General features: G+C 41.4%; 1 protein-coding gene across 1 annotated transcript in view; it reads left to right on the top strand.

Annotated features, from left to right (window-relative positions):
* The window catches only part of LAMA5 (laminin subunit alpha 5), a 240,386-nt gene that overhangs the window by 69,584 nt on the left and 144,776 nt on the right, over nucleotides 1-26,026 (top strand). The window contains exons 4-7 of the mRNA XM_083360813.1: nucleotides 5,548-5,666; nucleotides 13,804-13,974; nucleotides 14,916-15,013; nucleotides 24,442-24,557. Coding sequence (XP_083216939.1) covers nucleotides 5,548-5,666; nucleotides 13,804-13,974; nucleotides 14,916-15,013; nucleotides 24,442-24,557 — 504 coding nt within the window. The remainder of the gene's footprint in view (nucleotides 1-5,547; nucleotides 5,667-13,803; nucleotides 13,975-14,915; nucleotides 15,014-24,441; nucleotides 24,558-26,026) is intronic.

Genomic DNA, 26,026 nt, shown 5'->3' on the forward strand with positions numbered 1-26,026 from the left:
CTGCAGTTGTTAAGTTAGGAACACGGTTGTTAAGTGAATCCGGCGTCCCTATTGACTTTGCTTGTCAGAAGGTCGCAAAAGGGGATTTAATTTAATTTAATTTAATAATTTGATTTCTATACCGCCCTTCTCCTGAAGGACTCAGGGCGGTGAACAGGGCAATACACAATAAAAATCAAATACAAAAATTAAAAAACCATTAAAAAACCATTAAACATCATGCCCATAAAATCAATACATATTAAATGAAAAACTAATTTTAAAAACCCAACCCCATCCCGTCAGACCAGGCCAGCTTGTTCGAAAAAGAATGTTTTAAGATCGCGCCGGAAGGAGCGAAGGTCGGGGGCCGTCCGGAGCTCAACCGGTAAGCTGTTCCAAAGGTCTGGCGTGCCCACAGAGAACGCTCTCCCCCTGGGGGTCACCAATCGGCATTCTTTGATCGGCGGCACCCTGAGGAGGCCCTCTCTGTGGGAGCGCACTGGACGGAGGGAAATTGACGCCGGTCGCAGATGTTGCCGTAGGTAATCCAGACCCATGCCATGAAGGGCTTTGTACATCATAACTAACACCTTGAACCTCACCCGGAGAGCAACCGGTAGCCAATGCAGCTCGCGGAGCAGAGGTGTAACATGGGAGTATCGGGAAACTCCCAAGACGACTCGCGCGGCTGCATTCTGCACCAGCTGGAGTCTCTGGGTGGACCTCAAGGGCAGCCCCATGTAGAGAGCATTACAGTAGTCTAGACGAGAGGTCACGAGCGCATGAGTGACTGTGCGCAAGGCATCCCGGTCTAGATAGGGCCGCAACTGGCGCACCAGGCGAACCTGGGCAAAGGCCCCCCTAGTCACAGCTCCAATATGCTCTTCCAAAGAGAGCTGTGAATCTAGAAGGACCCCCAAGTTGCGGGCCCTATCTACGGGGGGTAATAGCTCACCCCCCATGGCCAATGATGGGATAATCGGAATTTCCCGGGATGCCGGCACGAACAGCCACTCAGTCTTGTCAGGGTTGAGTCGAAGCCTGTTCCTCCCCATCCAGACCCGGACCGCCTCCAGGCAACGGGACATCACGTCGAGGGCATCGCTGGGGTGGTTTGGGGTAGAAATAAAAAGTTGGGTATCATCAGCATATTGGTGATACCCAACTCCAAAACCACGAATGATCTCACCCAGCGGCTTCATATAGATGTTGAACAGGAGAGGCGAGAGAACCGATCCCTGAGGAACTCCACAAATGAGAGGTCTCAGGGTCGATCTCTGCCCCCCTGCTAACACCGACTGTGAACGTCCCAGGAGGTAAGAGGAGAACCACCGGAGAACCGTGCCTCCCACTCCTAACCCCCTGAGACGTCGCAGCAGGATACCATGGTCGATGGTATCAAAAGCCGCTGAGAGGTCTAAAAGGACTAGGACAGAGGAACAACCCCTGTCCCGAGCCCGCCAGAGATCATTCATCAGCGCGACCAATGCCGTCTCCGTGCTGTACCCGGGCCTGAAACCCGATTGGTACGGGTCTAGGTAGTCAGCTTCCTCCAAGAACAAAGGGAGCTGATGCGCCACCACGCTCTCAACAACCTTCGCCAAAAAGCGAAGGTTGGAGACCGGACGATAGTTGTTTAAAATTGCTGGGTCCAAGGCAGGCTTCTTGAGGAGGGGTCTCACCACCGCCTCCTTCAAGGCGGTGGGAAAACTACCCTGACTCAAAGAAGCAGTAATCACTGCCTGGAGCCAGCCTCGTGTCCCATCCCGGGCTGCATAAGTCAGCCAGGAGGGGCACGGGTCCAACAAACACGTGGTGGAGCTCAGCTTCCCCATGATCTTGTCCACTTCTTCAGGGGTCACAGGATCGAACTCTTCCCAGATTAAATCGACAAGACCGCCCGTATCCTCTTCGTCAGACTCTGCCCAGTCGGAGTCCAAACCGGTCCGGATCCGAGCGATTTTGTCCGACAGAAATCGACTAAACTCCTCGGCTCGACCCTGCAAAGGTTCCTCCCTCACCTCCTGATTAAGGAGAGAGCGAGTCACCCTAAACAGGGTGGCCGGGCGATTCTCTGCGGACGCAATGAGGGTGGCAAAGTGGTTAGACCTAGCCACCCTCAATGCTGCGAGATAAGTTCTCGTAAACGACCTTAGTCGTAACCGGTCGGATTCGGATCGGCTGGACCTCCAACAGCTCTCTAGGCCCCGTCTCCGACGCTTCATCTCGCGGAGCTCCATGGAGAACTGCGTCGTTGGGATCTGCGTCGGGTCAAGGGCCGCATGGGTACAACTTGGTCGAGTGCCTCTGTGGCTGCCCTTTCCCAGGCTTCCACCAGGGCATCGACCGAGCTGTGAGCAAAGGAGGCAGGTGGGGGCCCAAGCGCCGTTTGGAACCGCTCAGGGTCCATAAGGCGCCTAGGGCGGAACCATCTTGTTGGCTCAGCAACCCCACGACAGGGAGTGGCAAAACGGAAGACCATCCGCAGGAGATGATGATCGGTCCATGACAGGGGTGAATTAATTGGGGAACCCCCCCCCCAAGATCATCTAACCACCGTCCAGATAGAAAAACCAGATCGAGCGTGTGACCCCCCCCCCCCCCCCCGTGAGTTGGGCCCAGAATAACCTGCTTCAGGTCCATGGCCGTCATGGAAGCCATGAACTCCCGAGCTAACTCAGATGATCCCCCCAGGGATGGTAGGTTGAAGTCACCCAAAACTATAAGTTTGGGGAACTCAACCACCAACCCTGAGAGGATATCGAGAAGCTCAGGCAGGGCTGAGATCAGGGATCACCTGATCTCAGGGACACTGCAACCATCATAAATATGAGTCAGTTGTCAAGCATCTGAGTTTTGATCACATGACCATGGGGAGGCTGCAATGGTCGTAAGCGTGAAAAATGGTCATAAGTCCGTTTTGCCAATGCAAAATGGTAACTTTGAACGGTCACTAAATGATCTGTTATAAGTCAAGCACTATCTATTGCTGCTTGCTAATTCTGCGCGCTTGTATCTTCTGCTCTGCAAGCCTTGTTTAGATCGCATTGCTGAAAATTAACATGGCTATCCTTTAGTATTAGACCAGCGGTCCCCAACCCCGGTCCTTGGACTGGTACCGGGCCACGGCCTGCCAGCAACCGGTCTGCACAAATAAGCAAAGCCCCATCCGTGGGATGCAGGCAGCACGCAAAACCACGCTCTCCCCGGTCCACGGAAAAACCTTTTTCCACAGAACCGGTTCCTGGTACCCAAAAGGTTGGGGACCTCTGTATTAGACTATCCTTGGAGTTTTCAAGTAACAAATTGGTGTGCTTATTTCACTAGCGTCCAATTGGGATTAAGGACAATAATCTAAACGCATTTTTTCCCCATAGTAATTGAAATCATATCTCCTTCAAATCATAACTCACCATGTGGTCAGACTTACTTTCTCTATATGCTAAGCCGTATTATTTGTTTTAGGCTTATTTTATTTTTTTTATTTTAATTCCATTTATATCCCGCCCTTCTCCGAAGACTCAGGGCGGCTTACAAGCTTAGCAGTAGCCTTCATTCTATGTATATGCCTGCTTATTAAGGCTTTCACACACACCCCAAGTGGCATTATTACAAAGTCAGCTTAATTGCCCCCAACAATCTGGGTCCTCATTTTACCTACCTCGGAAGGATGGAAGGCTGAGTCAACCTTGAGCCTGGTGGGATGCGAACCTGCACTAACTCGGCCGTTTTGACAAGTAAAGCGCGTGTTGTGTTATGGCAGTCTTTCTTAACCTTAGCAATTTTTAAGATGTTTAGATTCCCCAAACTCCCCACTCAGGTCAATTCTGGGAACCAAGTCCATATATCTCAAAAGTTGTCATGGTTGAGAAATGCTGCTTTTGGGGGAAAGTATTAGGTGTGGAACAGCCTACTATGACTCGTTTAGCGAAACACGGCTCTTAGCCACAGCTGAGGAAAATATGTGAAGCCAGCTTTGGAGAAATGTGAAGAGATAAGCCACCTGCCCCAACAGAACTGACTTAATTTTGCTTCTTCCTTTAAGATAAGACTATTGCAAGCTTGGCAATCTGTACATTCTTTTGTGATGGATTGGTTCCTGTGTAATTTTCAGGAACACTTTATTCCAAACAAAAGTTTATCTGTCTTCGTCCTGATCCTCAACTTTCCAGCTGTTTTTGCAACTGTGCAAAATCTCAAGCTTCTTTTTTTTGTTATTGGTTTTTTTTTGTTATTTTTATTCTCTGCTCTGTGTATTTGTTTGTTTGTTTTCCCTTTGTTTGGAGACTTCTTCTGAAAAGCAAAGTCTCCCTCAAACACTTCCCAGATGTTAAACAAGCATGATGTTTGACATCTATATCTCCCAACATTCTTTTTTATTAAAAAATAAGGGATGTTGGAATTTTGTCCAGGTGCCAGGAATTGAATTTATTTTCTTGAATTTATTATTGGTGATGAATTTATTGGTGATGAATTACAACCTACAACCATAACGGAGCCCAGAGTTTTTGTTGCTAAGCGAGACAGTTACTAAGTGCCTCAGGTTACTACAAGCTACCTGTAGTTTGTGAGTTATAAATAACTGAAATAATAGAATGCCGGGTATATGCCCCATATTCATCCTATTTAATAATCTGAACTCCTTCTGCAACTTCTGGATTATTGGAAATAAGGACGGCAGAAAATGAGATAAAAAGTTTTCCTATGCTTATCTCGAATGCAACTTCCATGCTCAGGCAGTAATGTGTATTGTTCCAGCTTTGTAGAAAATGGACCCTTTTTTTAAGGATTTGGTCTGGTAGCAACATGACAAGAAATTCTCATGGCACTTAAAAACAAAACAAAAAAACCCTCAATGCTCCATTTTCGTTTTCCAGTTTATCCTAAATTTACTTACAATTTTTATACTAACAGAGTTGATGTACACGAGTAAGAGAAAAGGAAAATTTGGATTTTTCCTTTGCTTTTTTCCACTGCCAGAATTTCATTTAGGAGACTTTAAGTGTGCCATTGTCTCAGCCAAGTGGTGGGATTCTGCCAGTTCGCACCACTTCAGTGGAACCGGTAGCTAATTTTTTTGTTGCCCAGACCCAGAATGGACTTCCGGAAGCGGCATCCACACAGAAAACTGGTTGTTCACCTATTTGAATCCCACCACTGGTCTCAGCCTTTCCACAATATATTCTTTACTAGGATATACCCCTTAGTGTAGGAAAAGAAGAGGCAGAGTCTGGATTTGTCAAGCAAATGATCAGCCTAGAGTCCTTACAATCTAAGTCCAATCCCCCTTGAATTCTGTTGACACTGTTCTGTCTCCAGTTATGCTGACTTTTAATGCTAACCATTAGATGACTAGATTTTTTTTTTTGGTGTATAGGCATGAGAAAATAAATCAGCTTAATTGGAAATTAATGGGTAGTCCTGATTCTTCATGCCTGACACTTAGAGATACATGCAAAGGCCTTTCATTGTTTGAAAATTCTCTATCCATGCAAAGTGTTAAAAATTATTTGGGGGCAAACCACACCCTTCCAGATTGTAAATCTTGTCATCTGTACTCAATAGCTTCCAGGAGAGATTGCATGGAGAAATTTGGCCTGAAGAGCACAGAGAAGATTACCAAAGATAATGATGTTATTTGTACCACTGAATATTCCCGCATTGTGCCCTTGGAAAATGGGGAGGTAAGTAGCTTTAATCGCTTTTCTAATTCAAGTTCTATATTTAAAGCGATAGGATTAGATTACAGGTAGTCCTCGACTTACGGCCACAACTGAGCCCAGAATTTCTGTTGCTAAGTGAAACATTTTTAAAGTCAATTTTGCCCCTTTATACAACCATTCTTACCACAGTTGTTAAGTGAATCAGTTGTTAAGTTAGTGACATTGTTGTTCAGTGGATCTGGCTTCCCCATTGACTTTGCTTGTCAAGAGGTCGCAAAAAGTGACCCCCCACGACATGGCAACCATCATAAATATGAGTCAATTGCCAAGTGTCTGAAGTTTGATCAGGTGACCATGAGGATGCTGCAATGGTCATAAGTGTGAAAAATGGTCATCGGTCACTTTTTTCAGGAACGTAACTTTGAAAGGTCACTAAATGAACTGTTGTAAGTCGAGGACTACCTATCCATACATTTGTCAACTCTCCAGCTAACAAACCCAAAAAAGGAATCTTCAAGGCTTTGGAGTGCCATAAATATAAAACATTACTGAATACATATCTCAGAACTGAAGAAGCAAAACCAACTCTAGTTTTCCCACGTGAAAATCTGCCTAGCTAAACAATAGCATCCCTTGCCCCCACCCACCGGGTGCTCACATTGTCCAATCAAAAAACTTCGGCTTGTTATGGGAACAGGCCACTTCTCTGTCAAGCACCTGTGTTAGTATCCTTGGAGTTCCTGCAGGTTCTCATTGTCCGTGAACGGTTTCTTGGAATCGCATCTCTCCCCTGCACTTTCTACCCCTCCCTCCTTTTCTATGGCAAGTTGATTAGTGATTCAATCTTGACAAGATTTGCATTGCATTCTTTTTGGTGTGATGGATTGGTTTGAATGTTCATAGATTTCATGATACTTATTTCTGTCTGGGAGTGAAGTAAGAGTTTGTAGGGGACAGGTGAACATATGAGTTCAGCTTCCGTGCTTAGTTTGAAGCCATGCACAATCCCTTTTTGGTCTATACAAAAAGATTTGTCTGACTAGGTTTTAGTTAAGATTTATGCAACAAAGCTTAAAAGTACTTAAGGCACAAGGGCAGTAGAAAGAAGAGGCAGGAAAAATTAAAATATGGGTCTGGCATGCAGCAATCAATAAGGAATATTGTAGTAATTCCATCTAGAAACTGTTGGAAGTCTGTTTGCTTATTGATTAAATTTATACCTTATTCTTCTGTGGGATATATGTTCTGCTCAAGCTTTGGTTTCTTGTTCAAGTAGTCTTCAAATATTCCCCATACTTTTCCTAAATATAATTTTTTCAGCAACAGATCTAAATGTTACAGAAGTAAAGGATGAGATCCTTAGTGTTCCAAGTTGTATAATAAAGATCTAATTTCATGCCTGGAAGAAGAATTAAAGGGAAAAATTAACTTTAGTGCTGTCATGCCTGCAAATTCATTGGAGAAGGTCGCGATACTTAGAATAGTGGAACAAGAACAAGGGGCAAGCAAAGAATAGGCTGGCTTGATAACATCAAATCTGACACAAAAATGTGCAACCAACAATTGAAAGAAGCTACACTTGACAAGGGTGGCATTGAAAGCAGTTGCCTATAAAGTCGCCAAGAGTCGGACGCAACTAAATGGTTAAATAACAAGAATATTTTCAGCAACAACATTTTTCCTTCTTCTTAGCAGATAGCCGATTTCTTGTTTTTTCCAGTCTAGTGAAATTTACCTTTTAATCATGTTTTGAGCTTTCTGAAGCTGATAATGGATTTTGCACTTCTTGCATCCTGTTGCTATATTCTACTGTAATTTTGAGTCCTGCTGGCAGAATTGTTCCATCTGTGTAAATGCTGTGTTCCAGCTGGCAAATCCTACTGAGAATTGGGGGAAGAGATGGGATGTATAGCAAAAAAAAAAAAAAAAAGATATAGAGTTGCAGACATCCTTCCTCACAAAGCAAAATAGAGGTAGTCCTCGACTTACGACCACAATTGTAACCGAGGTTTCTGCCACTAAGCGAGACTGTTGTTAAGTGGGTTTCGACCCATTTTGCAGCTTTTCTGGCCACAATTGTTAAGTGAATCACTGCAGTTGTTAAGTTAAGAACACGGTTGTTAGGTGAATCTGGCTTCCCCGTTGACTTTCTTGGTCAGAAGGTTGCAAAAGAGGATCACATGACCCCAGGATACTGCAACCGTCGTAACTATGAGTCAGTTGCCCAGCATCTGAATTTTGATCGCGTGACCATGCTGCAAAGGTCATAAGTGGGAAAAGGGTCATAAGTCTCTTTTTTCAGGGCCGTTGTAACTTCAAATGGTCACTAATTATCCTGTTATAAGTTGAGGACTGCCTGTATTGTCGTTAAGTAGGCAAACACGGGTCTCTGTGGAGAAGAACCGAAACACATAATTCCACATGGATGCCTGTTTGTCATAGCATTTCAGTAAGATTAAAGATATAAACCTGGGTTATAGCATTTATCAAATTAGGGCTGAACATTCACAAACGTTTGATGCTGAGACATGCAGCTGCAGATATTCCTTAAAAAGACTGGCTGTGGTTTCACAATATTTATTATTTATTATTTATTTTATTATTTAAATTTATATACCGCCCTATTCCCGTAGGACTCAGGGCAGTTTACAGGGAAAATTAAAATACATAGCATACAAAAATTAAAAGCAGTTAAAAACTATAATTAAATTACAGTCCCTGAAATTAAACTAAAACCCAATTAAATTAAATTAGTTAAAACCCCTCAGTCTGGGCCAAACAGCTAGGAAGAACCAGGTTTTCAAGACCCGGCAAAATGAGCGAAGGTCGGGGGCAGTCTTGAGTTCTGTGGGAAGTTGGTTCCATAGGGCCGGCGCGCCCACAGAGAACGCCCTTCCCCTGGGAATAACCCGCCGGCATTCCTTAACCGGCGGTACCCTGAGAAGGCCCTCCCTGTGGGAGCGCACAGGACAATGGGAAGTTGATGCCGGCACCAGGTGTTCCCTTAGATATTCTAATATTCTAAGCTTGATGGTAGTTTGGCCTAACGTGCCAATTAGACGTGGGCTGTGGTGAGATTAATTTTATGAAAGAACATCCTACATCGCAACCTGTGGCTAATTTATAGGTAGTTCCCAACGTATGACCCTACTTAAACTGAAAAAGTTATAAAATGTGGCCACATAACTGTAGGATGCTGCAAACAGCAGTAAATAACAGAGTTGGAAGGGACCTTGGAGGTCTTCTAGTCCAACCCCCTGCTCAGGAAGGAACCCCTATATACAAACCCTATACCAAATATGGGTCGGTTGCCATGCATTCAAAGTGGAATCACATGATCATGGTAGTGTGGGGCCCATTGGAAGTTTGGAACTGGGTAGAAAGTTACACACACACACACACACATACACACACACCAGGAAGATCTGTCATAAATTCAAGTGGTTGCTAAGAAACCGGCCGTAAATCAAGGGCTACCTGTTTTTCATTGTGTAAATTTTGCATTGTTGCCTCTTTAAAAAATGTTGCAACTCAGTTTTGTTAATGAAGTAATCTGTGTAAATGATGTAGTTACACAAATCATGGAACTGGATCCAGTTTGTGTATATTGTTTCAATCAGGGTTATATGCACAGCGTCAGGAGGGACATACATCTAGCCAGCCAGATCAGCTGAATCTACCCTGATCAGTGGGGTGACAGGTGTCATAGCCAGATTGTCATTATATGGAAATTCACTTTATTAGACCTTTGATTCCAATGTAATTCCTTACTTCAGTTAATCTTTAATGTTGTTTCTCAACTTTGGCAACTTAAAGATGTTTCGACTTCAACTCCCAGAATTCTGGGTGTTGAAGTCCACACATCTTAAAGTTGCCAAAGTTGAAAAATGCTTGCCTATAGAATTAAAGTTTTCCTGTATTATTCTTTAATATTTTGTTTCCGTCTATCTGGAACAATTGTTGAATTTGAAGTCACATTTATCATGAACTGTGAGAACTTATGAAATTAACATTAGACCCTGAGCCACAGTTCTGATTTGTGATCTAAAACAAGCCTACAAGTTTATTTTTCATCCCCAGTTGCCTCATCTATAAAGCCAGAATAGTTATGATTTATTGGCCAGGTCTGCTGTGCAGTGGAGTGAGATGAGAAAATAATTTACCCTAAGCTTTAAAGAAGCACATAAGAATTGAATTAATCTGACACTATAGACAAATTATTTCCAGATGAGAAATCAAATGGATTTTTACCCTACTAGAAACATTCCCAGAAACCGGACATCTCAAAATAAAACTGGAAAGACACGGGGATTATTTTTTCCAAGGATTCTTAATTACTTCTTTTAATCCTCCTCTCCATCTTAGCTGAAAAGTTGGATGATGAAATAATTGATAATATATATTTTAAATAATGAAGGGACGCGGTGGCTCAGTGGGTTAGGACGCTGAGCTTGTCGATCAGATGGTCGGCAGTTTGGTGGGTTGAATCCCGAGTGCCGCGTAACAGAGTGAGCGCCTGTTACTTGTCCCAGCTTCTGCCAACCTAGCAGTTCGAAAGCACGTAAAAATGCAAGTAGAAAAATAGGGACCACTACGGTGGGAAGGTAACAGCGTTCCGTGCGTCTTTGGCGTCTAGTCATGCTGGCCACATGACCACGGAGACATCCTCGGACAAGCGCTGTCTCTTTGGCTTTGAAACGGAGATGAGCACCGGCCCCTAGAGTCGGAAACGACTAGCACGCATGTGCGGGGGAACCTTTACCTTTACCTTATTTTAAATAATGCATAATGCTGAAAAAAAGGTAAAGGTTTTCCCTTTCTAGTTGTTTCTGTGCTCATCTCCATTTCTTAGCTGAGAGAGACAGCATCATCCAAAGATCCTTTTGGGGTCATGTGGCCGGCATGACTATATTGCCGAGGCCCATGGAACACTATTAGCTTCCCACCGAAGTGGTACCTACAGTATTTATCTGTTCGCATTTGCATGCTTTCAAACGGCTCTGGCAAGCAGGATCTGGGGAAAGTAACGGGAGCTCATCCCATCGTGCAGCGTCCAGTTCTTGAACCCGGCCTCTCAGCTTTCTAGTTGACAAGCTCAGCATCTTTAGCCACTGAGCCATTGTGCCCCCCCCCTCATGCTGATAAAAGTTGAAATGTCTTCCTACGTGAAATAAATTAGTCTATGTTTGGAAGGAAGCCTTTTTCTATCATGGCATCCGCTCTCTGGAATATAATTCTTCGAGAAATCAGATTGACCCCCCCAACCTTGCTGGCCTTCCTGAAGCTCTAAAAACGTGATTTTGTGCCCAAGTGTGCAGCCCTTGTCTTCTGGCTGTGTAAATGGTTGATTTATAATTTAGCGACCGTATGTCTTTTTTAAAAACGTATGTGTTTTATGTGTTTTTATGTAGTTTTTAATCTATTTTTATTGTAAGCTGCACAGAATCACATATATGAGATGGGGTTTTGATATGAAAGAAAGAGAGAGAGAGAGAGAGAGAGAGAGAGAGAGAGAGAGAGAGAGAGAGAGAGAGAGAGAGAGAGAGAAAGAAAGAAAGAAAGAAAGAAAGAAAGAAAGAAAGAAAGAAAGAAAGAAAGAAAGAAAGAAAGAAAGAAAGAAAAGAGCCTGGAAGTATATCCAAACCAGCCGTTAACATATGAAACACTTCCTTTCATTTTGTATTATTCCTAAATGCAAGATTAGGATAGGATAAGAAGAGCAAAAGATTAGTTAGAGTTAAAAAAAAATACTGATGATATTTCACATTCAGGAAAGAATAAGTCAATTTTTATTGGCACCAAAATACGCATTTTCAATCCCTTCCCCTTCCTTTTCCCCCTGTATTTTCTGTGTCTGTGACGAACAAATAGTTTTTCATTCTTTTGATACATTGGATGATGGTGATGGTAGTAGAAACGACAGACAGCAGAGAAATCTGTCTAGTTTCTGCCAAAGAAGAAACGAAAATTCTTCCTTTTCTTCTTTCTGAGATCTTCAGGTGGTGGTAGGGTGAGGTGTTTGTGTGGATGGCAGGTGACATTGGGAGAGAGATTAAAGAATAAAGAGGGACGTGCTGCCAGCCAGTTGCTCGCAACCAGAAGGAAGGGTGAAGGAAGACATATCTTGAGGGCCAATGGGAAGGGAAAGCAGAGGTAAGAGAGGAAAGACTAAAGATAGCAAGATAGATAGATAGATAGATAGATAGATAGATAGATAGATAGATAGATAGATAGATAGATAGATAGATTTAAAGTAGGAAAAGAACAGTTAAAAGTTCCTTGAGAATGGAGGAGAAGAATTCATAGGACTTAAACTGAGGTTGATAGCATGCCATCCATCCATCCATCCTGTAGAATAGAGTAGGATAGGATAGGATAGGATAGGATAGGATAGGATAGGATAGGATAGGATAGGATAGGATAGGATAGGATAGGATAGAATCTGGAAAGGAATAGAATAGAGTAGAGTAGAGTAGAGTAGAATAGAATCTGGAAAGGAATAGAGTAGAGTAGAGTAGAGTAGAGTAGAGTAGAGTAGAGTAGAATAGAATAGAATAGAATAGAATAGAATAGAATAGAATAGAATAGAATAGAATAGAATAGAATAGAATAGAATAGAATAGAATAGAATAATAGAATAGAATAGAATAGAATAGAATAGAATAGAATAGAATAGAATAGAATAGAATAGAATAGAATAGAATAGAATAGAAGTCTTGTAGTCCAACCCCCTGCTCAGACAGGAAACCATATACCATTTCAGACAACAGTACTGTAAAAAACAGAATAGAAACGCAAGTTAAGATAGGCAAGAAAATGGTAAGTGAGCACCTGTCCACCCTAGACAAGTTCAAATCACCTGGATCAGATGGATTACACCCCAAGGTTCTCAAGGAACTGGCAGACGTGGTCTCAGAACCACTGAACTATATCTTTGAAAGATCCTGGAGCACTGGGGAACTACCAGAGGACTGGAAAAGAGCTGATGTAGTTTCCATCTTCAAAAAAAGGGGGGGGGGAATTAGAAAAAGTAATTCTTGAGTCATGTGATCCATAATATAGGTAGCCCTCGACTTACAACGATTCATTTAGTGACCGTTTGAAGTTACAACAGCAGCGCAAAAGGTGACTTAATGACTGGTTTTCACACTTAACAACTGTTGCAGCATTCCCCCCCCCCAGTCAAAATTGCAATGCTTGGTGACTAGCCTGTATTTATGTCGGTTGCAGTGTTCATGGGTTCCCCTTTTGAGGCCTTCTGGCAAGCAAAGTGAAAGGGGAATCCTGATTCACTTAACAACTAACTTAACACCTGCTGTGATACACTTAGCAGTTGTGGCCAAAGTGATTGTAAAATGGGGCGAAATTCACCTAACAGCCGCCTTGCTTCGCCATGGAAACCTTGGGCTCGTAAGTCGAGGATTACCTGTAGTCGGATCTTCTATGCACGTATGCCCCCTTTTGTAATCAAGGTTAGCTATGTAGCCATGCTGTTTTCTGCCATTATTAGTCAGAGTTTCTGGAGAGAGATTTCTAGCCAAGTCTGGGGGTTTAGGGAGAGCTTGCCTGAACAAAGTACTTCATTTTATGAACTGTATTTTTACGCTACGTGTTGCGCAATGTATTTTTATGAGCAAACGCAGTCTACATTTAAAAAAAAAACTGAGTATATTTTTGTAAGTAGTGACAAAAAGCTGTCTATGTAATAAAAGTTTGGTTTTCTTAACGTTAAAAAAGAAAGCCTGGAAATTGGCTAGCAAAACGAGTTAGAGAGAAAGGCACGTGATATGTAATTTTGAATACATATTAGCAAGAAGAAGGCTATTGAGTGATTAATTAACATATTGGTTATGATAATTAACCGTTATCTATTACTGTTTGTTAAACACAGGAACCCAGACATTATGCTATTTGCTAAATATTGAGAATGTTATTTGGAAAAACCCCAACCCTAACCCTATCCCAAATCCCAACCTTAACTCTGACCCCACCTTATTCCTAGCCCTATAAAAACTAATAAAATCTATACCAAAAGAAAGAAAGAAAGAAAGAAAGAAAGAAAGAAAGAAAGAAAGAAAGAAAGAAAGAAAGAAAATTCCAATTGAAATTTGCATTTTAAAACTTCCCTCTGGGATACGGGGGCGGAATCCTTTTACAGATTGTCGTTTCCTTGGTGAATGGGCGTCCAGGAGCCATGAATTTCTCATATTCCCCTCTTCTGCGGAATTTCACCAAAGCAACAAATATTCGATTGCGCTTCTTGAGAACCAACACTCTGCTTGGACACCTGATGGGGAAGGCCTTGAGAGATCCCACGGTGACCAGGAGGGTAAGATGCTTCTAAATTTCATTTGAATTGTCAACCTAGTCACTGCCACTAGTCCAGCTCTTTCTGGAAATGGATGAGAAATTAACATAATTATAAACCAATTGCTTTGAAAGAGCACCACAAGCCGTTTTGGTGCAGTGGTTAAGGTTGTGGCCTACAAACCAGAGGACGGTGAGTTCTAGTGCCACCTCAGGCCTGAAAAGTGGCTGGTTATTTGGGGCCAGTCACCAGGAGACTATAAATTCTAGTCACGCCTTAAGTATGAAAGCCGGCTAAGTAACTTTGGGCCAATCACCAGGAGACTGTGAGTTCTAGTCCTTTCTAGGCATGAAAGTCTACTGGGTGATTGGGCCAGTCAGTCTCTTTCAACCCAACCTTCCTCACAGGGTTGTTGTTGTGAGGATAATAGAAGGAAGAAGGAGTTTTATGTTTGTTCACTGCCTTAAGTAATTGATAAAATAATAAAGGCCAGGATAAAAATCTAATAATGAGGTGAAAAAAATAAAGAAAAATACTGGAAGATATAACTATTTCATTGCCTTTGTCAATTTCTAATCAAAGCATTTTAGGATTTTTAGGATGTTATAAAATAAGATTAATCAGACTAGATTTCCACAGCAAAAAGAAAAACAGTACATCATTCAGATAGTCATATTCAGATAGTCACACACACACATACACACACACATATATATATACACAGACACACATATATACATATATATAAATATATACATACATACACACACACACACACACACACACACACACACATATAAACTAAGTTGTGAGTGCTGGTCTTCTTTACTTGTAAATTACTTACTTGATTGTCCAACCAAGATTAGCTTTGCTCTTGAGTGAATATTTATGCTCTTGATTTTCTCACATTGGTGAGAATGCGTTTTTTGCAAACTTGACGAAGGAACTTTTGATTTTTCTAGTATTACTACAGCATCAAAGATATCAGCATCGGAGGGCGCTGTGTTTGCCATGGGCATGCTGACGTCTGTGACGCCAAGGACCCTAAAGATCCTTACAGGTAAGTCTTCCTTGAAAAACCACCTTAATCAAAGTAGATTGATATTCAAAGCATAAATCAATTTTTGAAAGGAACGCAAAGGGACCTAAACATCACTATAATTGTCGATGTAAGTATCACGTTTATATTACAAGAGAAGTTAGAAACTGTGTAGAAATGTACAATAAATAAATTGATCATTCAGTAGAAGACCCAAAGGTGCTTTTTCGTGAGGCAACTGGGCTTTCTTGTTTTTCTTTGAAGACGTTTTGCTTCTCATCCAAGAAGCTTCTTCAGCTCTTCAGAAGCTTCTTGGATGAGTTGCGAAATGTGTCTTCAAAGAAAAACAAGAAAGTCCAGTTGCCTCTTGAAAAATCACCTTTGGGACAACCGTGACCTGGATGAAAAGAATACATAGCTAAGGGTTGAATTGTGGAGACCTTGGTGCTGTCTGAGCTTGGTTGTTTCCTTGCAGATATTTCATTACCCAACTACGTAACATCATCAGTGCTAGTGAATATGGTGAATATGGTTTCCTGTTTATATTCAGTAACTTCTCTTGCCAATATTGGTGGAAGTATGTATGTTTTTCTTCTTGGTAGTTCCATGATAACAGAATAGTTGGGGACCCCTGCATTAAACAGGCTGGTTTCAAAAAAGGCTGAGCAAAATGAAAGCTAACATAAAATGGATGATTTAGAGAGCAAGAGATTTTGCTCCTTGTGTACATCAAGGCCTTTGACTTATTAAATCATGCCTGAATGTGGTTCTTATTATGGCTAATGGGTGTAACAGAATGCTCAAATATTCTTCTGTGGAAACTTTACAGGGAGCCAAAAGCTTCTGTTAAGAACTACATCTGGGGAATAGACAGGGTAAGGAAATAAAGTAAGCATGTATAGTGATCTCATATCTATTTAAATTATACATTCAATATATTCAAATAATGATAGGATTGGAAAGGATAACATCTGGAATCTATATTGGAGATTTAAACACGAACAGTTCTGTGATACGGAGAAGACACTGCTTTGGACCCAAACCAAGACTTGTTATGAAAGTAAAAAATGTTAAATATTGAAGGAAACGTCAAGCAATGTGCTTGGTAAATTCAGAATTGATGACAAAGAAGTGAACATGGTAAACTGCTTTGTTTTTCTGAGTTCAAGAATATATTGTCAGGTGCAAAAAATCAGGAGTTGGGATGGAGTTCAAAAATACGAGTTCCGATCTGATCTTCTAACGCTCAAGACAAATTGGCACTAGATAAGAATCAATGTAATTCACAGGTCTGGATTTAGTTCTCTTATGGAGTCGTAGAGACTTCAAACTAATGATACATTTGACCCCGCCCTTGGACTCAGCCTGACCATCTCCTACAATTAGAAGAAGATTAATCCTGAAAAGGAAGGCAAATTTTGAACAGCACAAGAAGCATAGGAACATTTCAAGAGCAACAAAAAGCAACACTTTTTTCAGTGTTTACAGTATTTGAATTTGAATTTTATTGAATTTATATACCGCCCTTTCCCGTAGGAAGTAGAAGTAGACATTGTGAAGTGATGGATTTGGAGATGGTTCCTGGCATGGATAACAAGAAGAACTAATCATGGATCTAATAAATACTGAAGAATTGAGCTTTCATCTTATTCTATTGAAATATCGTTTCTACCTCTTGTAGATGCAGTACATCTATGAACCAAACATGGGCCTTGTATTTAGTTCTTCAGAGGAAGTGTGGATATAGGAAAAAATACAATACGTTTGTGTTTTGCTATATGCTTGCTTTCAAAGCCACATGTTAATAACAATCTCTTCACTAAATTGGATTAAGATTCCCTTGTTAATACCAAATACACTAAAAAGACAACGTCTACTTGAAGCTAAAATTAGGCAATTAGTGGTTTTGGAAAGTCCCATGAAGTTTATGTTAATTACATCAACCATTTCCTCTAGATATTTTCTTTATTATGTTTCCTTTTATCTTTTTCCCAGAGAAATTTGGGATTTTCCCACAATGGAATTCCATTACTTTTTTATTCTTGTTGCTGGTACCAGTAAATATAAATCGTTGCGTTGTTTCTGAAATTAATTTATAGTGAAATCTGTAGAAGGGAGAAATAAGAAGGTGCTGTAATCTTTTTTTAAGTTAAAAAAAATGTTTTTGGAGCCCACGTGTTTTAAAAAGATAGGATCAGGGCTTTTTTTGTCATAGAACGCTCAGAATGGAGTTCCGGTACCTTTTTTGGATGGAACCTTGTATGGTAGGCAAGGCGGGTTGTATGACGTGTGAGTTCCGGCACCTTTTTCTTTTACAAAAAAAGCACTGGATAGGATAAACAGAAAATGAAAATGAGGGAAACAGCAAAGAGGAACAACACCTCAGTTTTTAACCTAGGAATAAACCTTCACCACACTGAATAATTTTGATAAGTCTTTTGATAAGCTTAAATGGACTCCAGAAGAGGGTAGAGGACAGGAAGGCCTGGAGGAACGTTGTCCATAGGGTTGCGAAGGGTCGGACATGACTTTGCAGCTAACAACAACTTTTTCCCCACAACACTGATAAAAGAGCCAGTTCATAAACAGAGATAATCAGAGATTAACAGAGAATTGATAAACAAAACTCCCATTTTACCACTTCTGATCTGAAAATTAGGAATGTACCAACTTTACATTATACCAAAGTAATATATTTTGCTAGATACCATACTGTACGTGTATTGATAAAACTCCTCACTCTTGAAAGATCGATCAAAACCACTTCAAGACTTTACACCATGTTATTCTTCCCAAAACCATGGCTAGCAACTATAAATATTAAATTGAAAGAGAATGATGGTGGGGAAAGCCTGTTTCCTACATATACATGTCTGCTCTTTCATTTGAAGTCCCAGCATAAAAAAAAGTTGACAAGCAGCTCTTCTTGTTCTCCACATTATCCATAAAGATGAAAAGAAGTGCCATGTTAAAAATCATCAGAAATGTATCTCATATTCTTTATTCATTGATTTATCAAAATGACCATAAACCTTCTGTTCCTGTATGCAACAAAATTTCATTTTAATGTATGCCAATTAGTGTACATTTAAAGTGACTGCAAGGCAATCAAACCGGTCAGTCCTAGAGGAGATCAACCCTGACTGTTCTTTAGAAGGCCAGATCCTGAAGTTGAAACTCAAATACTTTGGCCACCTAATGAGAAGGAAAGACTCACTGGAGAAGAGCCTAACGCTGGGAAAGGTTGAGGGCAAGAGAAGAAGGGGACGACAGAGAATGAGGTGGCTGGATGGAGTCACTGAAGCAGTAGGCATGAGCTTAAATGGACTCCAGAAGATGGTAGAGGACAGGAAGGCCTGGAGGAACATTGTCCATGGGGTCGCGATGGGTCGGACACGACTTTGCAACTAACAACAACAACAACAAGCCATACCCAATTCTTTCAACTGTTCTTCATATGTTTTTGTCTCCAGGCCCTTAGTCATCTTAGTTGCTCTTCTTTGCACTTTTCCCAAAGTTTTCCAAATGTTTTCAAGGAAAAAAACCAAGAAAGTTTGCCAGTTGCCTTTTGGAAAAGCACCTTTGGGACAGCCATGACCTGGATGACGGAGAATCTCCATCGACATTCTGCAAATGAAAGATCTTGTGTTACATCTCTAGCTTTTTAAAACCTTGTATTTGGTAATAGCTATTTTACGGGAGGCTCTTGAGTAACAACTCATCAGTGGAGAAGCCAGCAGAATACTCAAGATATACCGCATGTGTCTGTGTTACTCTTGCATTGTGTACATGTTCATCAGTGAAAAATGTAAACTCTTTGAAGGATGTTGGCAGGTTGCTCATTCTCTACGCAAACTGGAAATGTTGGCTACCTCTGCCAATGAAATACGTGGAGCATTTGTTTCTTAATTTCTAGACTGATGAATAGGGCCCAGGGTGAAGGGATTTAATTTTGGATTTAAAAGGAAGAAGGATTGGGGATTGATGATGATTACATTGGGAGCATTTATATTTATCGGAATATTTGTCCTTTCAAGCCAAACATTATAATAACTTCTCCTAGGAGGATTATAACTTCTCCTCTCATAAGGAGGTCCCTCTGGCATGACCAAGAAGGACCTTCTCTGTGGTGGATCCCTGCCCGTAGAACATATTGTCCCCCACTTTAGCACTCTTTCACAAGACCCCAAAGACATGGTTTTGTCAATGGATCTGGGGACCCTAGAAAGCTATGGACCCCATCAAGTGACTCATTTGATTGTTGTCACCAGGCAATGTGGGGGTTTATGGGGTTTTGACTTAACGACCACAATGAAGCCCAACATTTCTTTTGGTAAGTGAGACATCTGTTAAGTGAGTTTTGCCCCATTTTATGACCTTTCTTGCCACATTTGCTAAGTGAATCACTGCAGTTAGGAAGTTAGTAACACGCTTGTTAAGTGAATCTGGCTTCCCCATTGACTTTGCTTGTCGGAAGTTCGCATAAGGGGATCACATGACCCCTTCCGGGACACTGCAACCATCATAAATATGAGTCAGTTGCCAAGAATCCGAATTTTGATTACGTGACCATAGGGATGCTGCAATGGTCATAAGTGTGAGAACTGGTCATAAGTTGCTTTTTTCAGTGCTGTTGTAACTTTGAACAGTCACTAAACGAATGGTTGTAAGTTGAGGACTTACCTGTATTAGGGTATATAATTTTCTCAAAAATTGCTAAATCTCATCTCTGAAAGCAATCCTTGACGTACGACTAGTTGCTTAGCAACCGTTCAAAATGATGATGGAACCCCACAGGGCTACTTATGATCCAGATTCGAAGTTTTGATGGCTGCCCTGTGGCCCCTGGTCACATGATTGCATTTTGGGTGCTTGGCAACTGGCTTGTATTGATTTTCTCTTTTTTGGCAGAAAACCCCATTGCAGGAAATGGATTCTCTTTAACCATGGGATTTCAAACTTGGCCCTTTTATGACTTGTGGACTTCAACTCCCAGAATTCCTCAGCCAGCATACCCGGCTGAGGAATTCTGGAAGTTGAAGTCCACAAGGACCAAGTTTGAAGATCCCTGTCTTTAAACTATTGTGACAATTCACTTAACAGCTGCTAAAAAAAAAGGGTCATAAAATCAGGGTATGGTCACCTGGCAACCTGCTTAACAACCATCATGATTTATGATCGTAATTCCGGGCACAATTACTGTCGTAAGTTGAGGACTACCTGCAAAGCGTCATTTGCTTTGGTTCCTTTTAAAGGTGTGTTTTGATGCTGCACCTTCTCTATGAACAGTTTTTTTTTTTACGGCTTGTGACTGAACAACAAATGAAACTTCATTATCTGAAGTTGTTCCGGAAAAAAATGCCTTCCGAATTTCAAGAGCTGGCACTGAAAGCTGAATTATACCGTACAGAGGGAGGGCCTTCTTCCTCACTTCGGTCCTCACCCTGATTTGGGAAGATTTCAGTGCTTTTTGTCACGTTCTGTTGTGGACAGTTGTCCTCATGGCTTCTACATCCTCTCTTGAGTGATTCAGAAGCATTTGGTTTGCATTTTGTGGGAAAGAATGTTGCAACTTCAGCTTGATCTGACAGGCCAGTTTTTGATGTACATTTTCTTGGAAGGAAATGCATTTTTCTTGTGTCCATTCCCTTTTGTCTCATCAGTCATTTTTGGTCAAGATATCTGCAATTGTGTTATAGCCATTGTTAGGCTCCGAAATGGTGCTGGAGAACTCTGTTTCAAGGGACTTTTCAACAATCTGCTTTTCTCCACAACATCCTAGAGACAATCTGTTTTTGCAGATCCTTCTCCTATCTTTCTCATGATATACGAGCTGGCAACATTTCAGCGGATTTTGCAATATGTTCGAGTTCACCTTCCTTCTGAATGTGAACCAAAGAGAAAAGGGCTGGATATTTGGTGATGCTTCTTTGAAAAGAGATTAATCCTTTCAAAAGTAGTCTTTCATTCTCAGGAGTGATTCAAGCTATTCCTTCCTTTTTTTTTAACCTGTCCAATAATCAGATGTGTACATGGGAAAGATTCCTCCCTCCCTCCCTCCCTCCTTCCCTCCCTCCCTCCCACCCTTCCTTCCTTCCTTCCTTCCTTCCTTCCTTCCTTCCTTCCTTCCTTCCTTCCTTCCTTCCTTCCTTCCTTCCTTCCTTCCTGAGTTGAGAGGGACCTTGGAGGCCTTCCAGTCCAACTCCTTGCTCAGGCCAGAAACCCGATTCCATTTCGGACAAATTGTTGTCCAGTCTCATCTCAAAAACCTCCAGTGTTGGAGCACCCAAAACTCTTGAAAGCAAGTCATTCCATTGATTGATAGTTCTCACTGTCAGGAAATTTCTCCTTATTTCTCCAGTGTTCTTTTGCATTCATTCATGCAGTTTAATTCACCATCAATACAAAGGGCCAGCCCAGATTATGAGATACAAGAATATTGGAGCAGAACATCGGTGACATTTTTGAATCAGTTACCATAGATGGACTCATTGAGTTTATTAAAAGTTGTGGTCACTGCGATGTAAAAGAGTACAGAGAAGAAAGAGTACAGAGAAGAGCAACAAAGATGATTAGGGGATTGGAGGCTAAAACATACAAGGAATGGTTGCTGGAATTGGGTATGTCTAGTTTAATGAAGAGAAGGGCGAGTGGGGACATGATAGCAGCGTTCCAATATTTCAGGGGCTGCCCCAAAGAAGAGGGAGTCAAGCTATTCTCCAAAGCACCTGAAAGCAGGACAAGAAGCAACGGATGAAAACTAGTCAAGGAGAGAAGCAACCTAGAAATAAGGAGAAACTTCCTGACAGTTAGAACAATTAATCAGTGGAACAATCTGCCTCCAGAAGTTGTGAATACTCCAACACTGGAAGTTTTTAAGAAGAGACTGGACAATCATTTGTCTTTTGGGTTTCCTGCATGAGCAGGGGGTTGGACTAGAAGACCTCCAAGGTTTCTTCATTATTATTATTATATAAAACCTTTACTTCATAAAACATGAAACTCAGTCAACTGAACACTCAAACTGACTGGCGCTAGCGGTTGACACGGGTTGCTGCCAGCATCCTAAGTATCAACCAGGTATCTTCTTAAAATGTTGTTGTTGTTGTTGTTGTTACATTCCCTTTTGTGTCTAATTTTTGCACTCATCCTAGTCCATTGCATTAAGAAAATTGTTTAGGTAACTCTCCCTGGCAATGTTTACTGAATAATAATTCATCAAATAACCTTGATCAATAAATCCTAAGTGATTTTGAAACCTGGAACACAACCAGGAATGTGATTCCAACCTACCGTATATATTTATACATTCATTGCATTCCTTCAAGGTTATATGCATAGGGGACATTATTTTTGTTTATTTTGTATAAGCACAGCTATCCCAAATAGAAGAGACAACTATTTCAAACATATGGTGCAAGATTTTGGGGATGCCTCAATGTGTATTTGCACTTTTGCAAATTTCATGGGAAAGGGGCAAATTTGCAGGTTACAATTATAAATTAAAATAACTTTTTGCACCCACTCAGATACCATAATCTTTGTTCTGATGATTACAGAAGGATTTGGTTTTATTTCTTCTACATATCATTCCTGTATCATTCTAAGCCTGATTATTTAAACCTATAAGAGTGTGAGTATACCCAACACTAAGCCATAATACCTGGCTTCACAAATGAAACTTCTCTTCTAGAGAAGATGGCACCCAAACCATGTTGTCCTTGACTTAACAACTACAATTGAGCCTGGCATTTCTGCTGCTAAGTGAGTTTTGACCCATTTTACAACCTTTCTTGCCACAGTTGTTAAGTGAATCACTGCAGCTGTTAAGTTAGCCACACGGTTGTTTCATGAATCTGGCTCCCCCATTGATGTTGCTCTTCAGAACGTCACGAAAGGGGATCACATAACCCCGGGACACTGCAGCCGTCATAAATATGAATCACTTGCCAAGCATCTGAATTTTGAACATGTGACCGCGGGGATGCTGCAGTCATCGTAAGTGTGGAAAAAAGTGTGAATAAGTCACTTTTTTTCATTTTGAACAGTCACCAAGGACTAGTAGTAGTTACATGCAGAAGTAGATGCTCCCTTGAAATTCCTGTAGCCGTTGGTACATCGGTGTTTATTTTTTTAAATAGAAGATGTAACTATTTTTAAGTCCTGGATTGTGAACAAGCGAACACTGCGAAGTGTACGTGTGTGTGCCAAGGGAGGCAGAGGCAGACCTCAAGGGGGAAATGAGTAATTGTAGAGATAAAAGCTTGGGACAGGACTTTATTAACCATGCAGCTGACAGTATTTTCTTTGGGCGGTACTGGGGAATGGAATTTTGTAACATGAGGTCACCTCTTGATAAACCAGTAGACGAGACAAAATTCTTGCCAGGAACTTTCAGAATTGCCTTTAAAAAAAACACCCTGCAAGTCTCATCTGATAAAATCCAAAGCTGAAGGGCATACAGGTAAGCCAGGTACACACACACACACACAAAAAGGACGTTCTCCATTTGGAAATCACTTCTGGATTTTGTGCTTGCGATGGGGGGGGGAAATGAAACCTTTGATTTTGGTTTTGCCGATGGGATAGGATTGCTGTTATGGAAATGGCTGGTATATATATTATTGTGCGAAAATAAAAAGTTGAGGCTGTAACGTTATTATTTTGAGTTGTGCTAAAAAGAGTCGGAAGTCAACACCTTTCCCCCCCCCTTCTATCCCCCACTTTCTTCTTTTCCCTTTTTCCTCCCCAGGTTTCCCGTTATTTTCATTTTCTTTCTGTTTTATATTCGGATAAACGAGTGATAAATTTTAAAGGCTTAAAAAAGTACATTCTGAGATCCTTTACCACTGTGTGATCTGTATTTTCCACTCACGGAGAAACAGTATCAATCATTTTAAGAGTAAGGCCTGGAGGCTAAAACACATGAAGAACACTTGCGGGAACTGGGTATGTCTACTTTAATGAACAGAAGGACTAAGGGTGACATGACAGCAGTGTTCCAATATTTGAGGGGCTGCCACAAAGAAGAGGGGGGTCGGGTCAACCTATTCTTCAAAGCAACTGAAGGCAGGCAAGAAGCAATGGATGAAAGTAATCAAGGAGAGAAGCAACCTAGAATTAAGGAGAAAATGCCTAACAGTGAGAACAATTAATCAGTGGAAAGGCTTGCCTCCAGCAGTTGTGGGCGCTCCATCACTGGACGTGTTCAAGAAGAGACTGGATAACCACTTGTCTGAAATGGTATAGGGTCTCCTGCTTGAGCAGGGAATAGGACTAGAAGACCTCCACAATCTCTTCCAATTCTGTTATTCTGTAGACCATGATAGACCACGGAGAACATACAGTAGGCCAGATGGTACTCCAAAATTCAGGGTCATGTAAAAGCAATTGGTGTGATACATCCAGACAGACTTTTTGCATTGGATTCACTGTCCTTTCATTTGCAGGTTGCAGTGCGACTGTCAACACAATACCTGTGGTGGGTCGTGTGATCACTGTTGTCCAGGATTCAACCAGTTGCCTTGGAAACCAGCCACTACCGACAGTGCCAATGAATGTGAACGTAAGTTTTATAATAAACAGAATGGACACCTTCCACCTACCTTCATGCTTTTTTCTCTGCCTTATCTTTATTTAAGGCTCACGACATAAGTCATTGCAAAACCAGAAACAAATGCATATGATGTTCTGCTGACCATGGAGGGTTGATAGACAGTGCCATTGGCTTTGTAAGCAAGAGGCACCCATTTGCATCTTAATCTCTTCTTTCCCAACCAGAGGGAGAAAATAACTTGCCCAGCCATTGTGTGAATGTGTTTAGAATTGGATTGATTCACAAAGGATCTTGGCTGAGAAGAGCGGAGATGATTATGTAGCTGCAGAAGAGCTAATTTAGGGGGCCTGGGAGGAGAATTCGCAGAGAAATTGCACTGAGCCTAGTTGTGTCTCCTTAGTTTAATTACAAGTAGTCCTTGATTTAAGGCCAAATTTGAGCCCAACATTTCTGTTGCTAAGTTAGACATTTGTCAAGTGAGTTTTGCCCCATTTTACGACCAAAAAAAGATTTTGGTTTCTTTTTTTTTTTTTACGTCTGAGGTATCGATCAACACAGTTCCTGAGTGAATCCTTTTTCACTTGGGGCTGACTCAGAAGAAATCCTTTGCCACCCAGTTGGCATCTGGAAGCAAGCTGGCTCTGAACAAGTCAACTTTTAAGACATTTTAAATGTTCAAATCAACCTTTTCCCCTTCCAAGTTGGCAAGCAGCATTGGTTCTGGGCCTTAATATTAAGCAGCACTTCACGGGATTCCTGCTGTTTTACATCTGTTGACGTTTCTGGCACTGTTCAAGGATGCTTGACCTAGAGAAATTAGACCTGGACTGGACTCAAAAGAACTAAGGAAGGTCACACCTGGTAGTTCTGGAAATGGAAAAGATCGGAACAATCACAGGGTTGAAGCTTAGAGCGGGAAGCTGACAAAACAGCCCAGAACAACACAATGGAAAAGTACTGGTGTTGTTGCCAAAAAAAAAAAACCTGCTTGAAGTCACTTGGTGGAGGGTTCAGTTCAAAGAAAATGTTACTTTTACTTTGATCAAGGTATGGGTGATGCTTGCACATGTTATTAAATTATCCAGGACGGCCGAAAAGAAGAATAAATGCAAGGATCTCAACAATGTGGATGAAAAACTAAATAGCAAATGCTGTGTATCATATACTGTATAGGAGGTTGTGCATATTGAAACAAAAAGATTACAACTTTATGCGAGCGAGATTCGAACAGCTTGACACAATGGTCAGATATGGGAGATTTCATGCTATACCCTACAATGAGCGTCTCTGCATTTGCGGAGCGGCAGAGGTAGAAGACCTGGCTCACATCCTATTTGACTGTTGCCTGTATAAGAGGGTGAGAGACAGGTATCCTGGTCTATATACCAAACGAATGACCCATTGGGATCCCCATATCAAAACAACTTACCTTATGTCCAGCCAGAACTTGAAAATAACATTTAACGTAGCACAGTACC

This window comes from Vipera ursinii (genome assembly GCF_947247035.1).
Source record: "Vipera ursinii genome assembly, chromosome: 3".
Lineage (NCBI taxonomy): Eukaryota > Metazoa > Chordata > Lepidosauria > Squamata > Viperidae > Vipera > Vipera ursinii.